Source organism: Perca fluviatilis, chromosome 11, assembly GCF_010015445.1.
Source record: "Perca fluviatilis chromosome 11, GENO_Pfluv_1.0, whole genome shotgun sequence".
Taxonomy (NCBI): Eukaryota; Metazoa; Chordata; class Actinopteri; order Perciformes; family Percidae; genus Perca; species Perca fluviatilis.
In genome coordinates, this window is record NC_053122.1 from 27,459,129 (window position 1) to 27,477,496 (window position 18,368).

General features: G+C 45.1%; 1 protein-coding gene across 20 annotated transcripts in view; it reads right to left on the reverse strand.

Annotated features, from left to right (window-relative positions):
* LOC120568140 (receptor-type tyrosine-protein phosphatase S-like) overlaps positions 1–18,368 on the reverse strand; it is an 86,552-nt gene that overhangs the window by 3,713 nt on the left and 64,471 nt on the right. For 5 of the 20 annotated variants that reach the window (XM_039815436.1, XM_039815432.1, XM_039815435.1 and 2 more), the window contains 24 exons: positions 16,542–16,859; positions 16,235–16,428; positions 16,061–16,087; positions 15,681–15,798; positions 14,816–15,478; positions 13,945–14,039; positions 12,895–13,148; positions 12,600–12,687; positions 12,155–12,373; positions 11,164–11,321; positions 10,293–10,307; positions 9,253–9,365; positions 7,448–7,545; positions 7,040–7,163; positions 6,386–6,561; positions 6,096–6,215; positions 5,078–5,232; positions 3,678–3,963; positions 2,779–2,820; positions 2,489–2,667; positions 1,894–2,026; positions 1,660–1,785; positions 713–867; positions 417–552 (listed from right to left, as the gene is read on the reverse strand). In XM_039815436.1, coding sequence (XP_039671370.1) covers positions 417–552; positions 713–867; positions 1,660–1,785; positions 1,894–2,026; positions 2,489–2,667; positions 2,779–2,820; positions 3,678–3,963; positions 5,078–5,232; positions 6,096–6,215; positions 6,386–6,561; positions 7,040–7,163; positions 7,448–7,545; positions 9,253–9,365; positions 10,293–10,307; positions 11,164–11,321; positions 12,155–12,373; positions 12,600–12,687; positions 12,895–13,148; positions 13,945–14,039; positions 14,816–15,478; positions 15,681–15,798; positions 16,061–16,087; positions 16,235–16,428; positions 16,542–16,859 — 3,992 coding nt within the window. The remainder of the gene's footprint in view (positions 1–416; positions 553–712; positions 868–1,659; positions 1,786–1,893; positions 2,027–2,488; positions 2,668–2,778; positions 2,821–3,677; positions 3,964–5,077; positions 5,233–6,095; positions 6,216–6,385; positions 6,562–7,039; positions 7,164–7,447; positions 7,546–9,252; positions 9,366–10,292; positions 10,308–11,163; positions 11,322–12,154; positions 12,374–12,599; positions 12,688–12,894; positions 13,149–13,944; positions 14,040–14,815; positions 15,479–15,680; positions 15,799–16,060; positions 16,088–16,234; positions 16,429–16,541; positions 16,860–18,368) is intronic. The other 15 variants (XM_039815447.1, XM_039815446.1, XM_039815438.1 and 12 more) reach the window with 9 other exon arrangements.

Sequence of the window (18,368 nt, forward strand, 5' to 3'; positions counted from 1 at the left end):
ATGTATTTCATTTACAGGGAGGTTTACATTGCGGTAAAACTCAGATTAATCACTTTTAATCGGCACAAAATGTATGTTTTGTAGTCATTAGGATTTTACAGCACTTTCAAAATAAGAGGAGAATAAGCATGAGCATGACAAATGCCATAGTGGGCTAAAACAAAGGGAGCATGGGACAAACTTGGCCCGGGGGCCCCAAATTGGGCAGCTTTGGGCTAGGAAGTGATCAGCAAACTCTGAGTAGCAAACTCAGATTTATATGTATATTTTCTTAAATCACGCATGGAAATGTACATCAAATAATTGTTGCATCGAGATGCATCGATAATCGGTTTAGAACTGAATCGTTGGCCTCTGAATCGGAATCAGAATCGTGAGGTGCCAAGAGGTTCCCACCCCTACTGTTGAGTGTTTACCTCAGTCTGCACCATGGCTGGTCTCTGTGTACGCAGCATTTTGACAGTCTGGAAGATGTCCACCGCCCCTTCGTAACGCATCCTCTCCAGGACAATACTCAGAGTGATGAAGACACCTGTCCGCCCCACGCCAGCACTGCAGACATAAAGGAAACCTTTTGACCATAGTGCCAGAGCTCAGACAACGACAAGCTACATTCTGACCAACCCACTGCACTTGCTGTGCAATTGAATGTACTTTTAATTAACAGTGAATAGTTTCATCATGAGCTGCTGAGCTGAACCCCACTGCCTACCTGCAGTGAACGCTGATTGGTCCGTCCTGGCCAAACTGCTCCTTGGTTTTGTGCACTTGGCCAATGAAATCAATGAAGCCCTCGCCAGATTTGGGAACACCTTGCTCTGGCCAGTCGGTAAACTGGAACTGACGCACTGTCCGTGATTGGCCGTCCTGAAGGAGGAAGGGGAAATGAGGAGTTAAGAACGCTGCGTTGATCTGAAAGTGTATCTGATGTCTTTTCAACACGTATCAAGATTGTTTATGTGAGGTGATTATTTCAAAAAAAGACTGTTTAAAGAGCTTCTTCTCGCTGTATTGATTGAGGAGAGGCTCTGCCAGGCAATATCCTTTTTTTTTGTGCCTTTTAATGATTACTGTTATCTGACCCTGGATCAGTGGCTGTGGTTAACTTGAAGCTGTAACGTCAGTGCGTCTGCTACTGTCAGCCACTCAGTAGGCAATTACATCTTTTCTCTTCTGCTCAGCCTTTCTGACTCCCCTTTAATGGAGATCAATAGAGCATCTGTCGAAGCGGCGTCAGTGCAGGACAGGCTTAACTGGAGTTATCTATGACTGGCAGATATGTGCACGCACACACACACACACACACACACACACACACACACACACACACGCATGCACACAAACAAACACACACACACACACACATGCACACGCATACACACACGCTGTCAAGGTGATCTGGAGACAGCATGGTTGAATGGGTAATCTAGCTGCTTGCTGCTGGAGCTAACCTGTTGTGTTACACACATTCACGTACAAAACACACACGGACCGACACACGCTACACGTCGATAGGACATGCTTTGCACCGCTGCCTTTGAACAGCACTGATGGATTGGGAATAGAGCAGAAGTCAAGGAGTGTAATGTTACACTGCTGTTCGAATACAACACACAACGGGAGACCAAGTCTTGGAACACACAGACGCCATGAGCTCACCCTGGCATCTGTAACTTTGAACTCCCGGAGGATGTACTGAGGCATGTTGTACTCAGCCATGGGGTCCACCACAAAGTATTGGTACCTGGCTGAGCGCTCCGCGGGCCAGTACTGGTGACACTTCTCCTGAGAGAGCAGAACAAGAATAAAAAAAAAAAAAAAAGGATTGATGACATTGTGTACAGGGCTGACATTTGCTGGTATTTGTAGCACTTTGTGTGTGAATTAATTTACCCCTACCCGTCCCATTTCTCTCAGTTTAGTGAGCATGACCACTATAGTGGAGTTGTGTTCCCACAGCATCCTCCAGAAATCCTCCGTAGTCTCAGCCAGTGGACCCTGGGTGGCAATATAGCCTCTCTGTTGCCTACACACACACACACACACACACACACACACACACACACACACACACACACACACACACACACACACACACACACACACACACACACACACACACACACACACACACACACACACACACACACACACAGATTAAGAAGCCACCTCCTCCCTTCATTCTCCCCGTTTCTCCCTCTGTCAAGCATCAGACTGAAAAGGGGGTCAGGCTTCAGGCAAGAAGAGGAACAGTCAAAACATGTGTGTACAACCACTCCGAATGCCTGAATCATCACAAGCACTGTGATCGAAGCAAGTGGCGTGCAGCGGGACAAATAGTGGGAACATGTATACAGTCACGGCAGATCTGACAGGACGTGACAGGTAGGAGCGCTGTGGTGAAAACCTATCCATTCCATTCACTCATCGAGCCATCATAAGAGGAAGAGGGTCAGGTCATATTAGTGTTTTCAGGAGCAAAACATACCTGTATCCGTCTATGTAACTGGCGTTGATGTAGTCGGAGCCCTCCAGGCCTCTGATTGGCTGGAGGCAGACGCGGGTGGTTTCATAGGGCATGATGTTGACCAGTCGGTTCTTGAATTTGTTGCATGGCAGGTTGGCTGTGACAAACCGGGACGTGTGGGCTTTGGTGTTGGCCAGCCGCTAGATGGAGAGAGAAAATGTTAATTTGTGATGTTTGTTTTTTTTAACTTTAAAGTACATTATCCAGCAAACCAAAACTGATTTGGCATGCAAGAGTGCAGGATTATTTGCCTGGTTAGCTAATGTCCCAAGGCCATTGTACTGGTTCCCAATCTGAGGGGATGTGAGATGACAAGATAGGAAGGAAGAAAAAGTATTTTTCTGTTACACAAAATATTGTTCATTTTCTAAACTTATCTTTTTACTTTTTTTAGATCCTAGGTAGGTTAACATCTTCAAGGCTCTTAATATTATTCAAGTGAAACAATTTTAGAAAGAAAAATCAATCTCATGTTGAACTGCTTCCAACTCAAAAGACTCATGCAACTAACTGTACGTACACACCGCCACCGAGCAGAGCGAGCAGCCGCCAGCTGTTGATCCGCGCAGGACTTCACCGTGAGCGGACTGTTTAGAGACCATGTGACCGGCAGGTAATGTTTACTGGTCCCTATACGCAAACGTCATATCATAAATGATAGGGGAACCCAGTAACGGCGATTATGAGCTTTTCCTCCATTTTCACGGAACTAATGTTTTGGTAGGAACAAAAGTTTACATCGTATTCCGATTGGTTGCTGGCGTTTGCCGCTGCTTGCCGCTGAACCGCGTCATAGCTCATTACCATAAATTTGACCAAAGTTCAACTTTCGGATTGACGCTCTGGACGCTCAAAACGCCCAAAACGCGACGCCGACAGATTTGACGCTCCTTGCAGCTGAGAGAAGCCAGCTTCCATTGAAAATGGATGACTTCCGGTATCTTTAGAAGCTCAAGTTGGCGGCGGTGTGTACGTACAGTTACAACAAGGTATTATAAGTAGACCTGGCTTCATTTTCAAGAAGCCACAAAGCAAAAATGTTTGAAATCACTTTTCTATTCATCTTTTCAGACACAATCTCAGAATGTAATTGTGTACGCGAGACAGCATATATCCCCAACCATTTCACTTTGAACAGAATTTACCCTACCTTGAACTCCAGCTCCATGCCGGTGATGTGCTCCCCAGGCTCCACCTTGGACAGCTTCTGCATGTAAGAGTACAGACTCCTGGCGGCCACCTCAGTGTTCCCGCAGGCCACCGCCTCCAGCAGGGCCTCGTGGATGAAGCTGTATTGGTCCTCCGTCTGCACCATGTAGTTCCTCTGGGAGCGCATTAGGGTCACGTGGCCGTAGATGTCCACAGTGCGCTCGTGTCGAATGCGCTCCAGCATGGCATCGATGACAATAAAACAGCCGGTGCGACCAACACCAGCGCTGGTAGACGGAGAGGAAGAAGTGGGATATAATTTTATCGTTGATATTTCATTTAAAGAAATAGTTCAACCTTGATCTCTGCATATCCTGCTTTTGCCTTGCATTGTCTGTCAAAGCACTTTGTAAACTCTGTTTTTAAAGGTTCTATATAAATAAAGTTATTATTATTAGTTTGGGAAATGGGCTTATTAGCTTTTTTTTTTGCCAACAGTTGGATGAGAAGATTGATAACATTCTAATGTCTAATAGCGGTATCGATCTTATTATCTAACTTTCCGCAAGAAAGCAAATAAGAATATTTGGTAACACTTTACTTGAAGGTATCTACATAAGAGTGACATGACAGTGTCATGAACACATGACACATGAACCCTAACCCTAACCCTAACCCTAACCCTAACCCTAACCCTATAGGCCTTTGTATGGTTGTGTGTAGAATCAACGGCGTACCCCTGGAGACCCCTCTGCGTCTACGCCGGACCCTACGGCGTAGCCTGACGTGCACCTCTTGAAAAATGTAACTACATGTCGCGGCGACGCACGTCTCTCGGCCGTGGCTTGGTAGCGTGGCATTTCCTCCGCCTCATTTCCTGGTTCTCCTTCTCCATAAACAACATGAAATCAAGGAGAGAGTTCACTTTTCCTGCTGAAGATGTTTCACCGTGGTCAGAAAACACAGGGGAGACACTTTGTTTCTTTCACTAGGACTCTAGAGTCGTCGCCGTCACTCTCTCACTTCTCCCTCGCTTTATCACCCACTCCCCACACACACACACACACGCCGGCTCGACGCACACACCAGCGCACAAGTATAAACACCAGGCCACTTATGTAGGCTACGGCGAAAGCTCTGCGTGGAGCCTCCGCAGGACCATAAAACCCTAACCCTGACCATAACCATAACTTGTCATGACAAAAACTGAAAGACTAGTTAAAAAGAACTAAAAGAAGCGTTATGTCATAAACGTTTAGGACTTGTTTATAATGTTTATGCCACATTCACTCTTATGTAGATACCTTCAAGTAAAGTGTAACCGAATATTTCCCAAAATTCTAATTAAGATATACTGTGTGTGTGTGTGTGTGTGTGTGTGTGTGTGTGTGTGCACCGTACCTGCAGTGGGCGATGATAGGTCCGGCGTCAGGAGGGTTGCAGGCTTTGACCCTGCGGAGGAAGTTGAGGAAGGGGGTGGGATACTCTGGCACACCGTGATCTGGCCAGGCTGTAAACTGGAACTGACGCACCTCTCGCCGTTCACTGCAGCCACTCTGATATAAGAGACAAGCAAAACAAATAAATTGGCTTTACTATCACCGAAGTCATACTTGTCTGTGCATGTGCACGTGTACGCTTAATCTCGTTTGCATCATTGAATGTTCCAACGTAAAGCCTTTTAAGTAATTCAGGGGAATTGACACATTTGCCAATTTGTTTGTGCGCAGACTCTCAGATATATCTCAATGACTCCATCCTAATTATTGCCAGTCATACACAACTAACTTTCCTCATACAGAATGTCCAAGAAGCTTTAAATTCATGCAAAAACATATTCCTACATATTCTGTATATATTAAAGGGTCATTTTAGATCTCCAAATATCCCTACATTGTACACCATCTATACAAAACAAAGGAATAATACAGGCAGTGCTGAACATTTCATGTGCATTTTTTCTCTACTATATGACTGATCTTCAAACATGACTTTTCACGACACATCAACAAAAATTTGGAGAAGCGTGCGCTACACTTGGAAGCTACAGTTGGCCTAGTTTCTGTGTTTGCAAGTAGGCCACAGAGGCACGCTAGTCTGGCGGTCCTAGATTAGCCCTGTGCTATGAGAAAGTGCTCTGCTTCCAACAGTGATCGAATCTCAGCGCCTGACACAAGGAGGCTGGCCTGGTTTGAGCACTCCATGAAGCCCAGGCTAATCTCTTCTCCTCCGTGTGTCGTTCAGTGACAGTGGAATTCGTGAATACTCCAGTTGCTCCTCATTCCTAACTGTAAACTCAAGAGATCAAAGCAGTTTGCACTAGATGTAACAGTAATTACTCGAGGAAAGGCCAGAGCGGTGAGTCAAGGGGTGGACACAGATGGAGAGGGAGCGGAAAAAAAGAGGGGAAATAATTGACCTTATGCAGGGAAAGGGTGCGGACACAGAATGTGGCCAGCTCCATTGTGTCCAGCAGGGTGACCTGGATCATCCCGTATGTCTCAGTGCCGCGACTTGGCCAGTACTGGTCACACTTTATCTACACGGATAAAGAAAAAAAGCATCATCATCATTACTACGACTATTACAGATTATTATTTTATTACAGATTAACATTCCTCTTCCGTTTCATCAAATATGTTAAGCGGACAGCCCCAAGAACTTTAAATTGCAGGTAAACTAAGATTTTAGGAGGCGGTGGCTTCCTACCCGGGACTTCTCCTCAAGACGCGTCATCATGACCACAGAGGCGGCCCGCTGCTCCCACACCATCCTCCAAAAGTCCCCGAATGTCTCCGCCAGTGGCCCCTGGGTAGCAATGTAGGCATTCTGCTTCCTGTAGCCGTCAATGTAGTTGGCGTTGAGATAGTCGCTCCCCAGGATACCTTTCGAAACGAGACACTTGTGAGGCTCTTGCTAAACTGCAATCTGCATACGCGACATAATAAATTAACCTGCGTGTATGACATCAAACAGCCTAACGAACAGTTTGTTTGTGGCAGCCGCTGCTTCCAACAGACGGCTGCTGGATGACTAGCGGACGGCAGCAAACAACAACAAGACTCTGTCGGTGTAAATTCATGAGCTGCAGATCAAATCCATTCCCCCCCCCTTCTTGTTCTGGGCGAGTGCTGGCTGCACTTGAATGCACTCGCGTTGTTTGTCAGTCTCAAGCCACTGCACACAGCCAGACTTGAGCACTGTTTGCAATTTCAGATTTCATCCATCACGCAGCTCTCCCTCTCCTTCTCCTTCTGTCCCCTCTTTTAGCGTTCACCCCCGTAAACACAAATACGCTCAGACTCTCCCGTTAAGATCTTAACGTCTTCTTTACCTTGCTGTACTCTTCCAGCTAGCGCTCACCTTCTATGGGAGCCAGGATGACTCTGGTGTGGTCGTACGCTATGACGTTAGCGTAGCGGTTTTTGGGCTTGTTGACCTCCAGGTTTGAGTGCTCCCAGGTGAACTGCTGACTAGGGTCGATGGACTGCGAAGAAGAAGCAGCAAACACACACACATACACATTAACGTGTGGGGTGGCATTTTTAGTAGTGCATTTGAGGATAATGCAAAGAGAGTGCTCTGTAATGTACACAAGTTACAGCAACAAACTGCAGTGCTGAATAAATCATGAACATATAATCTGCACGCAGAGATACAAATTAGTTAAGTAAGATTTGCTTCATGAAGTGAAGGCTTAATGGGCTTAACATCTCTAAACAACAAGGGTGTTATTTGTTTATTCATATGGATTAATAAAGTACGCCTCACCTCGTACTCCTGGGAGAGTCGCAGGTTGTCATTTGCTTTCAGCAGCTCTATGTGCTCAGCCAGCTCGCTGATGGGGATGGGAGGATGGCTCATCATTCCTGCGTGTCAACAAGGGTCAGAGGTGAGGCCCACTTCAGCTGAATATCCCCAAATTACTGCAGGTTAACATCGCTCATATGCAAGGATGTGAAGATAATTATACAATCAGAGAACATCACATATCATTAAGGAACACGCTGAGGCAGAAAATCAATTTTAATCCATGTGCGAGGACAAAGTGAGGCGAGTCTTGCTTGTTTGTAAATTGTTTTTCTTTGATAAATTGCTTTCTCTGTGATCAGAGAAGCAACGGCTCAGAGAAAACAAGCACAGACAGAACACTAATTAGGAGGGGTTTCGGCGCGCGCGCACACACACACACACACACACACACAGGCAGCAACCTATGCCTCATACAGTCGTTTCTGGAGCAGGAAATGAGAAGCTATTGCAATCCATTGTCCATTCAAAAGGCAAATAGCTACAAGAATCAAAGAAAGAAACGCTGCTTTGTACACAATAAACACAATCTATTTAAGTCAGATTGCATTCTTGATGTTTCTGGAATTGTAATGCATGCCAATGCACTATGGAGAGCATTTAGAGTCATTCTGCAGCTACAGCTATCAAAGACAGGCTCATATCAACGGTTATTTTCTCCTTCAGCCCGGCACTGCAGCACACACAGGTAATCACGACAAAACGCTCCTGTCACGACCAAAGTGACCTCAGATAGCATCAGCCGGCTTAGTTGGAAACAAATTTCATTTTTGCCCGAGCATCTCAAAAGCCCAAATCTCAGGAGAGGAGAAGTGGGTGCTTCAGGGTTGCCGCCACATGAGAGTAAAAAAAGAATCATATGATAGAAGAGAAGAGCAGAGGTGCTTTGTTCTGTGGGTTTTACTTTGCTTCCCACGAACATGTAAAGAAAAGACCTTCAGACCTTCATCTATGGTTTAATAAAAAGCGGTATCATTTGACTTTATATATCCTGGCATGTAAAGGACCTTTCTCCATGGTGACACATCTTGCCACCTTTTCAGCAAGAACCCTGTGAGACTTCTATAAATTGCAAACATAAAAAAAAAAAAATATGGTGAGAACAGGGATTCAATTCCTCCAGGCCATGTGCTTTTTAGGATGCTGTTAATTTAATGGCAGAAGTGAAAGCAAGGCATGACTGGCCTGGTACCGCAGCCAAAGCAGCTGTGTTGTTAGATCTCACTCTGTAGGGGGTGGGGAGCGGCAAAATCCATGTAGTTACTTCACAGTGGGGTTTAAGTTGGTTATGCTGGCGAGAACAGAATCAATTCCTTTAGAAATGATCACATTTAACCCACAACTCACCTTTCGATGTATCATTTTGGGCCGTTAAAACCCAACTAAGAAACATTCGTGATAAAACAGGCTTCTGTCATTTCTGTCCGTTCTGATGTGCTATTTGGGGCCTGGCCTGGCATGTGGATTGTGGGGGCGTGCGGAGATGATTCGGTTTTGTCACACCGTTATGACTCAGCAGTGACTAAGCACTTAACTGTACTACCTGGGCAGTGGCCATTTTGATCTCAGAAACGACTGGAAGCTGGTTGGTTGTGATGCGGAGGAGTACTTTCACAATCTTGTCTGCATAATCTTATCAAAGTATTCAAATTAGTCGCATGAATATTTCATCATCAAATGATGAGCAATCGGCAGTACACTTTAGTATGCAAATACAAATTGTGTGTGTGTGTGTTTGGGTGCCTGTGTGGGTCAGTGCTTCATACCGGGAGTCTGGAAGTTGATGCGTCTCATCTCCACAGGGTCTGTTGGGTGATGGGCCATCATCTCTGCATTGTTCAAAAGGCTCTTGGTTCCGGGTTCAGAGTCCTTGCGCTTGCTGCTCGAACACCAGTGAGTCAAAAGAGCAATTAGCAAATGCAAACAACTAGGGAGAAAAAAAACCCAGACCCCAGTAGTGACACATGATTGGCTACATTCACACCGCAAGTCTTAATGCTTAATTTAGATTTTTTTGCTCAGATTTCTTGTTTGGCTGTTCAAATTACCTTTCAAAATGTGGCCTATATCAGATTCCAGTGTGAACGGTTTGTGGTTTCGAACTGACCCGCATGCGCAAAAGAACAATAACAATGACATCAGACGCAGCACGCTGTTGCACTAAAGTTAGGGAGGTTATGGAGGAAGGAAGCAGTTTGGCTTTTATTTCAAAATGTTTGTGTAATGGCAGCCGTAACGTTAATGAGCAGGTGCTGAGGAGGAGAAGAATGAAGAGAGAGAGAGAGACAAATTGGCTATTTTGGCTAGTTTGTGGGGGTTATGGCTGAAATTCCCTACAGCGGTCTGTGTGGATGCAGAGACGAAGCCAGGAGTGGTGGGACTGCGTTGTGAATAGCTTCACAGAGACGCAGTTTATTCAAAACTTTTGGATGTATAAGTCACATCAAATCCGCCTTGGTTGTTCACACTGTGGCCTCATTGAAAAAAAAAAAAAATCAGACCTGGGTCTGATTCGGGACCACATATGGAAGTGGTCTAAATCTGATTTGAAAAAATCAGATCTGGGAAAGATTTGAGCGTTCACACTACTTCTGAAGAAGTCTGACCTGGTCACTTGAGCCCCCAAAAAAATTCTGATTTTAGCCACTTTTGCCTGCAGTCTGAATGTAGCTGTTAACATGGTTACTCGATTTGAGTAAATAGTGCATTAATAGATATGGTGTTTTACAGCTTTGTACAACATCTGGTGTCTTGTAATTGCTGCGGGTTGAAACGAACAAAGAGCTTGAAATTGGTTTAATCTTACCTGTCAGGTTTGCTGCTTCCAGTGAAACGAGAGCAAGGGTAGGAATAATTAGCGGAAGAAAAGGAAGGAAACAGACAGATTGTTAGAGAGGAAAATCAATACTTTGTATTAGTATTCAAAAGCTTGATGGCCTGCAGCAGATAGCACAGGCTTATAGCAGGCGTTTCATAACTGTCTGAGGGGAGAACACACTTTGAAATTGGAACAAATTTGATGAATATCAGGCTGAGAAAATGGGAAAATAGTCAAACATTAAACACTTAAAGATACAAGAAATATCAGTGGGAGCTGCTGGCAGAATGTGAGCACAGGGCGTGATAGACAGAATCCTAATGTATTTTTAGAGAATAAGGCTGAAAATAATCAATATTCTTCTTATTGTCAAAAAATCCACGAAAACCAAAGCTAACACTTAATTGATCCTACAGCACTAGCAAGTATTGTCTGTGTAGCCAAACTCCACCAGAGACCTCTTCCTTCATTACCATGAATATGGACACTGTAGTTTACTTTAAGTGAATGCCATCCTGGTGCCATAAATACTCAGTAAAACACCAAATATATATTAATCCAGCACTGTAAATAGTCCCCAACAAATGTAAAATGTACTCCTATTTGACAAACGTTTGAGAAAAACTACAGTGCCCAGCTATTTAGGAAATTATTTAGCCTTTACATTTTTTTTTTTCAAATCTAAAAGGTATTGAGAGATGATCTGATGCATCGTTGATCTTTTCGTGGGATTTGTTGACATTAAGAAAGATATATAATAACACCAGCCTTATCCTTTACTCAAAGCTGATCAATAACTTTTGTCTCATGGTTATGGTTTTTGGCGTTCTGTGTTACAGAGTTTATCCGTCCCACTCACTTTTTGTAAAGGAGGATAGCAATGACGATGCAGATGATGAAGACCACAGCCAGGACGGGTCCAACCACCCAGATCAGACCATCGCCAGCGTCCAGGGGCTGGGGGTCTGAATCTGGGGCAATCACGGGGTCTGTGTAGGGGCTGGCCACATACATTTTCTGTAAACAAACGTACAGGCACATAGTCAGGAAAACAAGACACTGGAAGTGTCTATTTTAGAAAGAACTGACTAAAGGAGGACTTCTTTTTGATCAGAAAGCAGGTTGCGTTTTTTTGGGGTATTTCTGAGTGGATAAAATAACATGGGGACATGACACTAAAAGCAATTCATTATAAAAATTCAACACACTATGGCCCCCCAAAAAAAGTCAATCCCACAGCTCTTTTACCAAGTCTCAACAAAATGTATTCCTGGAACTGTGACCAAGCTGCACATGACTGGTTTTCATGCAGATGTGTGTATGAGATTATATTTGATCCGTCTTTGCATTTTAGACAACACAAAAAGAATGTACCCGAGTTTACTGACATTATATATGTCTCTATAATCACAATAAACTGAATAAAGTGCCTTTTTATTAGTTCTGAATTACTTTTAAAGAGCTTCCCCCGGGGAGTAAAAGTGTTCCTGATTAAAAAAAAAACATCTAATAAAAAATAAAATCTATCCTAATTCAAGCTGTATATTTACGTCTGATCTAATTCAAATGCACATATATATACGATCCAGTGCCGTGCACAAGGCAATATCTCTTCTACTGCCACAGTAGGTACACTCACTTTTTATTAGCAGTGGCGATGGAAGTACGTGAAGGTTATTGCCTTTTGCTTACAACACTTTGACTGACGTGCATTTTATTGTTTTAGCAGCGAGGCCATATTGATCGCAATGTATAGTGACAGCCTGCAGCAGAAAAACACAGGCAGCAGGGAATGAGGGAGTGGTTAGAAACACGGAAAGAAAAGAGATGTGACACAGTGGCTTTTGTACCCCGGTTGTGGAGTTGAGCTCAGCCAGGATGAAGAAGACGTACTCCTGCCCCGGCTCTAGTGCTCGGTTCTCGAAGCCTCCATAGTCCAGCTGATCCCCCAGGGTGAAGAAGGCCGGTAGGGTGGCAGGTGTGAAACGGGCTGTGATGTAAGCCCGCCGCAGGTCCACCTGCTTCTGCTGCCGAGAATCCCTCTGCTTTTGACTGATGTCTTTTAATAGCTAGGAGAGGAGAAACAGAGAGAAAGCGGGAGAGAGGGAAGACACAGACAAGAGGAATGAGACTTTCCAATATCTATGAATAATATTTAAACACTGATATGGAATTATAAAGGGTAAGCGTTGCCAGGAGTTCTTAGCAATGGCAATGTGTGTGTGCTTGTTTATAGGTCCTCTCCTCTTTCCAGGCACAGACATCAGTGGGTGCTGTTATTGTTGTGGTTCTCACCTCCTCTAGGTCCATTTCATCGGGGCTCTTGAGGTGTCTGATGACGCCGCGGGCTCTCTTCAGCGGAACCACAACAACATACACATTCCTGCGGGAGCAGAGGAGGACAAACAACATAACAGCAAACGTCAAACTATTTTCACATTCCATTGACCAGCTTGTTGCACTAACATCTCGTCAGTCGGGTAGTGTTGTCATCAAGCCACACACCTTTGGAGATCATCTAACCTCTAGAGTACAGCCGGTCTATGACAACCATGGCGACAACTTCCAAGCCACCAGCTTTCAATCTTACTTGACAGGAGTGCGAGTCTCCAGCGAGGGCAGGATTATGGTGACCGTCGTCTCAGTGTCGCGGGTGTGGTCAATCTCAGGGCGGCGGATGGTGATTGGCGGCGAGGTCTTGGCGGAGATGCGGTGGCGAAGGCCTCCCATGTTGCCCTCCGGAGCAGTGATCTTAAAGTCGTAGCTGGTGTCAGGCTGAAGGTTCGGGATGACTGCCTTTCTCAGACGAGCGTCCACCTCCATTTTCTGTCGGTTATACTCCACCTGGGGGATTAAAGAGGGTCAGTGAAGTAAGAACAATAGGTGAAAGGCAAAGATGGCTATGATATCCTATTGTACTCTAACGCGTTAACACTCTGCCCCCCCCACCCGCCCCCTTTTTAGGGTGGTCTACCTAAATTAAAATCTATTTTTTTTTATCTTAATCAATATTCTTCTTTAAAGTTTTCAAGGGTTTATTACAATGCTGCATTGCCCAAATTTACACCATATTTAAAAAAAGAAGTACAACTTTTTGGGAAATATGCTTATTCATTTTCTTGTGAAGCTACCACCAGCAGCTGGCTAACTTAGCTTAGCATGAAGACTGCAAACAGGGGGAAAGAGCTAGCCTGGCTCTCCAAAGGTAACAAAATCCGTCTACCAACACATCTAAAGCACACTAACTCTTAAGCATGAACATGCTGTATCTTGTTTGTTTAATCCATCCAAAAAAGTGTAAAACGTTTTACACGTGAAACAACGTGTTAATTAGTGATCGTAGAGGTGCTAGTTGTCGGATGTTACAATATATAGAAATGGCCATTTCCATGTACTATGATCCTACTCCATTAAATTCTATATAAAGCCAGCATAAAAGGTTAACACTTCCTAAATTGGGAGTATAATTCAGGTTGGGGCCTTGCGTACTACAAATGAAGAAACCTATGATAATGGGAGGTATTATAATCAAAAGCACCTGACAAATGTTACTTTCAAATGTTGTATTATTTTATACATTATCTTACGAAATGACAGACTAGGTCACTACACATGTACGTGCACCAGCCAAAGAACATACAGTAAAGCGATAGGGGTTGCTGCTCTCTGGAAACTCCCAGGTCAGAAGAACACTGGTCTTAGTGGCCAGATTGACTGAAAAATTCCTCGGCACATCTGGGAAGGAAACAAACAAAAAACAGAGTCACTTGTGGTGAAGTATTTTTAGTCAAACCAGCCCGCTCCGCTGCTTTCCTACTGCAAACCTGTAGAAAATGGAAGACACGTCAGTCAGATTTGTTACTCGGGGAAGAATACATGATGGTTAGGAGGATGGGCAGGTGATAAGGAGAGTGGATGGCAAGAGTAATAAGTACAAATAACAGACAGAACGGCTGCAGGAATGTGACATGCCACATTCTCAGAGTGTAAGGTTGTGTTTGTTAGACTCAGAATTCAGCATGTCAAGCAAAGGCTTTGGTAAAAGGGGAAAGTGGAGGTCTATCAGATAAAAATAAAATAAAAAAAAGCTTACCTGCAGATACAGCACCAGATTCCGGGCTTCCCTTGAATTCAGACCCAAAACTTACCTTCCGTATTAGACACTGTAAGCCCTGCATTGACTTTTACCTGAGAGTTTGTGATAAGCAGTGCTCTTGAAGCAAACATCCATTAACATTCAGCCTGGTTCCATTGGTGGTGAAGGGTAGGTGATGAAGGTATAAGTGAGTGAGTGGAGGAGATTGGGGGGAGTAGTCGTGGTGTTCCCCTTGACTTTGCAGTTCTCTGCCTCTCTGAGGTGCACAAGTGAATGGCCGACCTGTAAGAACTGGCCCAGACTTCATTTAGTTTAGTGGTTTGGAGTGAAATCCACAGTAAAGGGAGCGGAGATGTGAAGCTGAACCAGTGCTTAGAAGGTAAAGGGTGTTCCTGTGGCCTGAGGCCAGCCCTACCTGTTTCAAAGGCCAGGGTTCGGCTCACCAGAGGTGGGCTGAAGGGGCCTGGCCCTGCCTTGTTGTGGGCTCTGAGCTGCACCTCGTAGGCTGTGCTGTGATTGAGGCCCAGGATGGTGTAGCTGGACTCACTCGCTGGTAGCGTGATCAGCCATGGGGGAGCAGTGGGGGCTGGTATGGCTGCCGGGCCAGGGTCAGCAGACGGTTTGAGGCCCGCAGCCTCTTTGTAAGATATGGTGTACTCTGTGATGACACCGTTGCACTCCTCTGGGGCAGGGGGCAGCCAGGAGAACTGGAGGGAGCAGCAAGTGGCATTAACAAAGTCAAGTATTTTGGGGTATCCCGACGGGGGGAATATGGGAACTGTTATCTCGTGCTGCACTGCGTCTCCGTAACCTGCTCGGCTCTTTGCGGACAGGACAAAGACGTAGGAGGAGCCTGGGGAGAGGTTTCTGACAGTGAAGTTTCTCTCCCTGTTTGTGAACTCCACTGTGCTGTCTAAAGAGGTATTCTTCAGGCCAAACTGTAGACGGTAGCCCTGGATTACCACTGGGGCCCCCCGGCTATCAGAGGCTGACTCAGAGCACTCCACCGGAGGAGCCCAGCGCACCACCACTGTTGGACCAGATCCTGGACGCACCCACAGGGAGGGGGGGCCGGGCACTGCAAACAACAGTGTAGGCATCAGAAAATCAATTGTCATATATATATATATATATAGACACTTATCATGTAAATCTTGTGGAAGAATTAGAATTGATCTGGCTGTTTATTTACTGCTGGATGGTGCATCTTACTGTTAGATCAATTCTTGAGTATGTTACTAAGTCCAGTGCACTGAACTGTATACTTGGCATATGCTTACCAATCCCCAGGGTCTGCACCAGCTTGGTTTTGCTGTGTGCTCCATCCCCTTTGGTGGTGTACGCTGCCACTGAGATGGAGTACAACGTCTCAGCTTTCAGGTCTCCTAAAATCAGCTCCTGTGGGGGAAAAAACACATAACAGCATCATCAAATACTGCTAACTCATTCCTTTTTATATGAGACAATATTCTTTCTTTACAGTTATGCATCCGTCGGAAATTATCAAAAAGTTACACATCAGAGGCTAAACAAATCTCTGGTGGTCAAACGTAATAAAGATTTCATGGCCGTCTCTGTGTAATGTCTTGGATGCATTGTGCTGTTTGTATTAATAGTGAGTTCATTAATAATGAGAAGAGGACGGGTAGTCTGCACTCACATATTGAGTCGAGTCATCCTCCTCCATCTTATCCCACAGATGAGACACACCCCGCAGGCAGCCGAGACAGATGAGGGAAGGAGTGAGTCAAAGGGACAAGGAGAGAGGGACGATGTTTAACAATAAAATAAATGAACATCTTTGGATCATTGAAATATTCAGTTATGACGTCACCTGAGACTCATCCAACAGGAGGTCTTTGATCTGGGGAAGGTTTCGTGATTCACCGCTCTCTGAGCGGCTGAAATGCACCTGGTAGCCACGGACCTGGCCTTGCCGTAACCGTGGCAACACCGACCGCCACGAGACTCGAAGCGCTGAGGCGTTGAGCGGCTGGACATCCACCTGACGAGGTGCTGCACCGGGAACTAAGGACACACACACACACACAGAATGAATTAAGTGACCAACAGTCTAGCCAGTAAATAATCAACTAAACAATCAATACTGTTTAGGTCTGATCTACGGCTCCCACTCTTACCGTCCTCATCAGTTCTGCAGATCACAGCCGGGCTGTTGGGTCCAGTCCCCTCTGCAGTGAAGGCTGCCACGGTAACGTTGTACCAGCTCCATTTCTCCAGCCCCTCTAACACTGTCTGCCCCTGTGGGGCCGGGATAGGAAGCCCCTTCGCTCCCTGGCCCTGACCTCCGCCTCCTGCCCCAGAGACTCTCTGGTATCTCAGCATATAACCTGCCAACTCGCCATTCTGACCCTCCACTGGAGGCGGCCTCCAACTTACTCTCAGCGAGGTGGAGCTGGCACTCTCGCAGGACACACCCTCGGGTGCAGCTGAGGGCTCTGATTGGACAAGGAGCGAGGAGGGCAAAGAGTTTAGGAGAGACCCAAGAGAATGGAGTTGAAAAAGCAAGAGGGGGCGAATATATGCAAAAGGATAGGAGATAAGGATAAAAAAGGAAACAATAAGAAGCTAAGGTAAACTGAACTGAAAGAGATAACACCAGGACAAACATGAGTGACGCAAAAATGGGGAGCAACCACATCATGTAAAAGCATTATTTTAGACGTAGAGCCTAATGAAAAAAAACAGAGACAAGAGTATTGACCCTGAGTGGACAACTTAATTATACCAAAGGAGAATGTGCATCCGATACCCAATGATTATATATTATCCTTTAGCTGTAGCTAGTGGCATAAAAGGATCCAGATCAAGAATGAAAAAAAGATATTGTTAAGTCTTTCTTTCTAAAGCAGGAGTGCACAGCTTTGTACACAGGAACTCAGACAAATATACACATTTCACAACCAGCCCCGCACGGTGGCATAATCCTTGAGTCCTCAGGATAATAGAGTGGTCTGAGACTTTCCACTGCTGACTAGGGGAAGGTCTTGGGCTTCACAAAGGGAAGAAAAAAACAAACTAAAACATATCTCGCACAGTGCAGAAAGGATTTAGGAGGCAGGTTTAAAAGAAGAAAAGAACAGCGAGCCCGGAGAGAAAGGCACTCAGACGGATATTGAAAGTCAGGCTAGAATGATGAATTGCAGACAAGAATTGAATCAGAACAAGGCCGGAGTATTCACTGTAACAAACAAATACAGAGAGCCAAGAATCACACACCGTCATCACCACAGATCCCTGAACTGTAGGTATCACTCACCCTATATAATGTTCCTTAAAGAGTGTGCACACACAACGGCGAACACGACCGAGGCGTCTGGGCTTGTGTGTGAGCTCGGGAGTGTATATACCATGTGTGTATGTGTGGGAGTGTAATAGTCATAGCTGACAGGTTCAAGTATCTTTCCACTCAGCCGTACAGCCACTGTTCTGTTGGCCTCGGGGGACAATCTAGATGTGCACCAAAGCTTGGCGATAACAAAGCGCACATAACCTCTCTGGGAAATGAATTCTGCTGCATGAAATAGTCTGCTTATCTGGTACTTCCCTTTACTAAACCCCCACCTCCTCTGGTGTACCACCTTGGTGTCGAGGTAAAGACTGAAAGGAGACCAGCTAAAAGCGTTGAGCACAGATCTGATTATGAATACACAGTCTGATTCCTTGTGTCTGTTGAGTGATTGTAAATGCTCGACAAAAACTTACCTCTGCAGCGATAAAGTACAGCACCATGAACTGCAGGACTGTTCTCGACCAAGACTACTTTATCGATTCTTTTCCTTGTGTCGTTTTCTCCATTATCTCTGCATTTTCTTCTTGTGAGCGGATATAAAATGAATCAATATGTCAGACCAAAAAAGGGGGAAGTTATTTGACTCTTATCAGAGCTATCAGTGATAAAAAAAAGAAGAAAGAAATAAAAACGACACAAGGGAGAGAATCCAAGT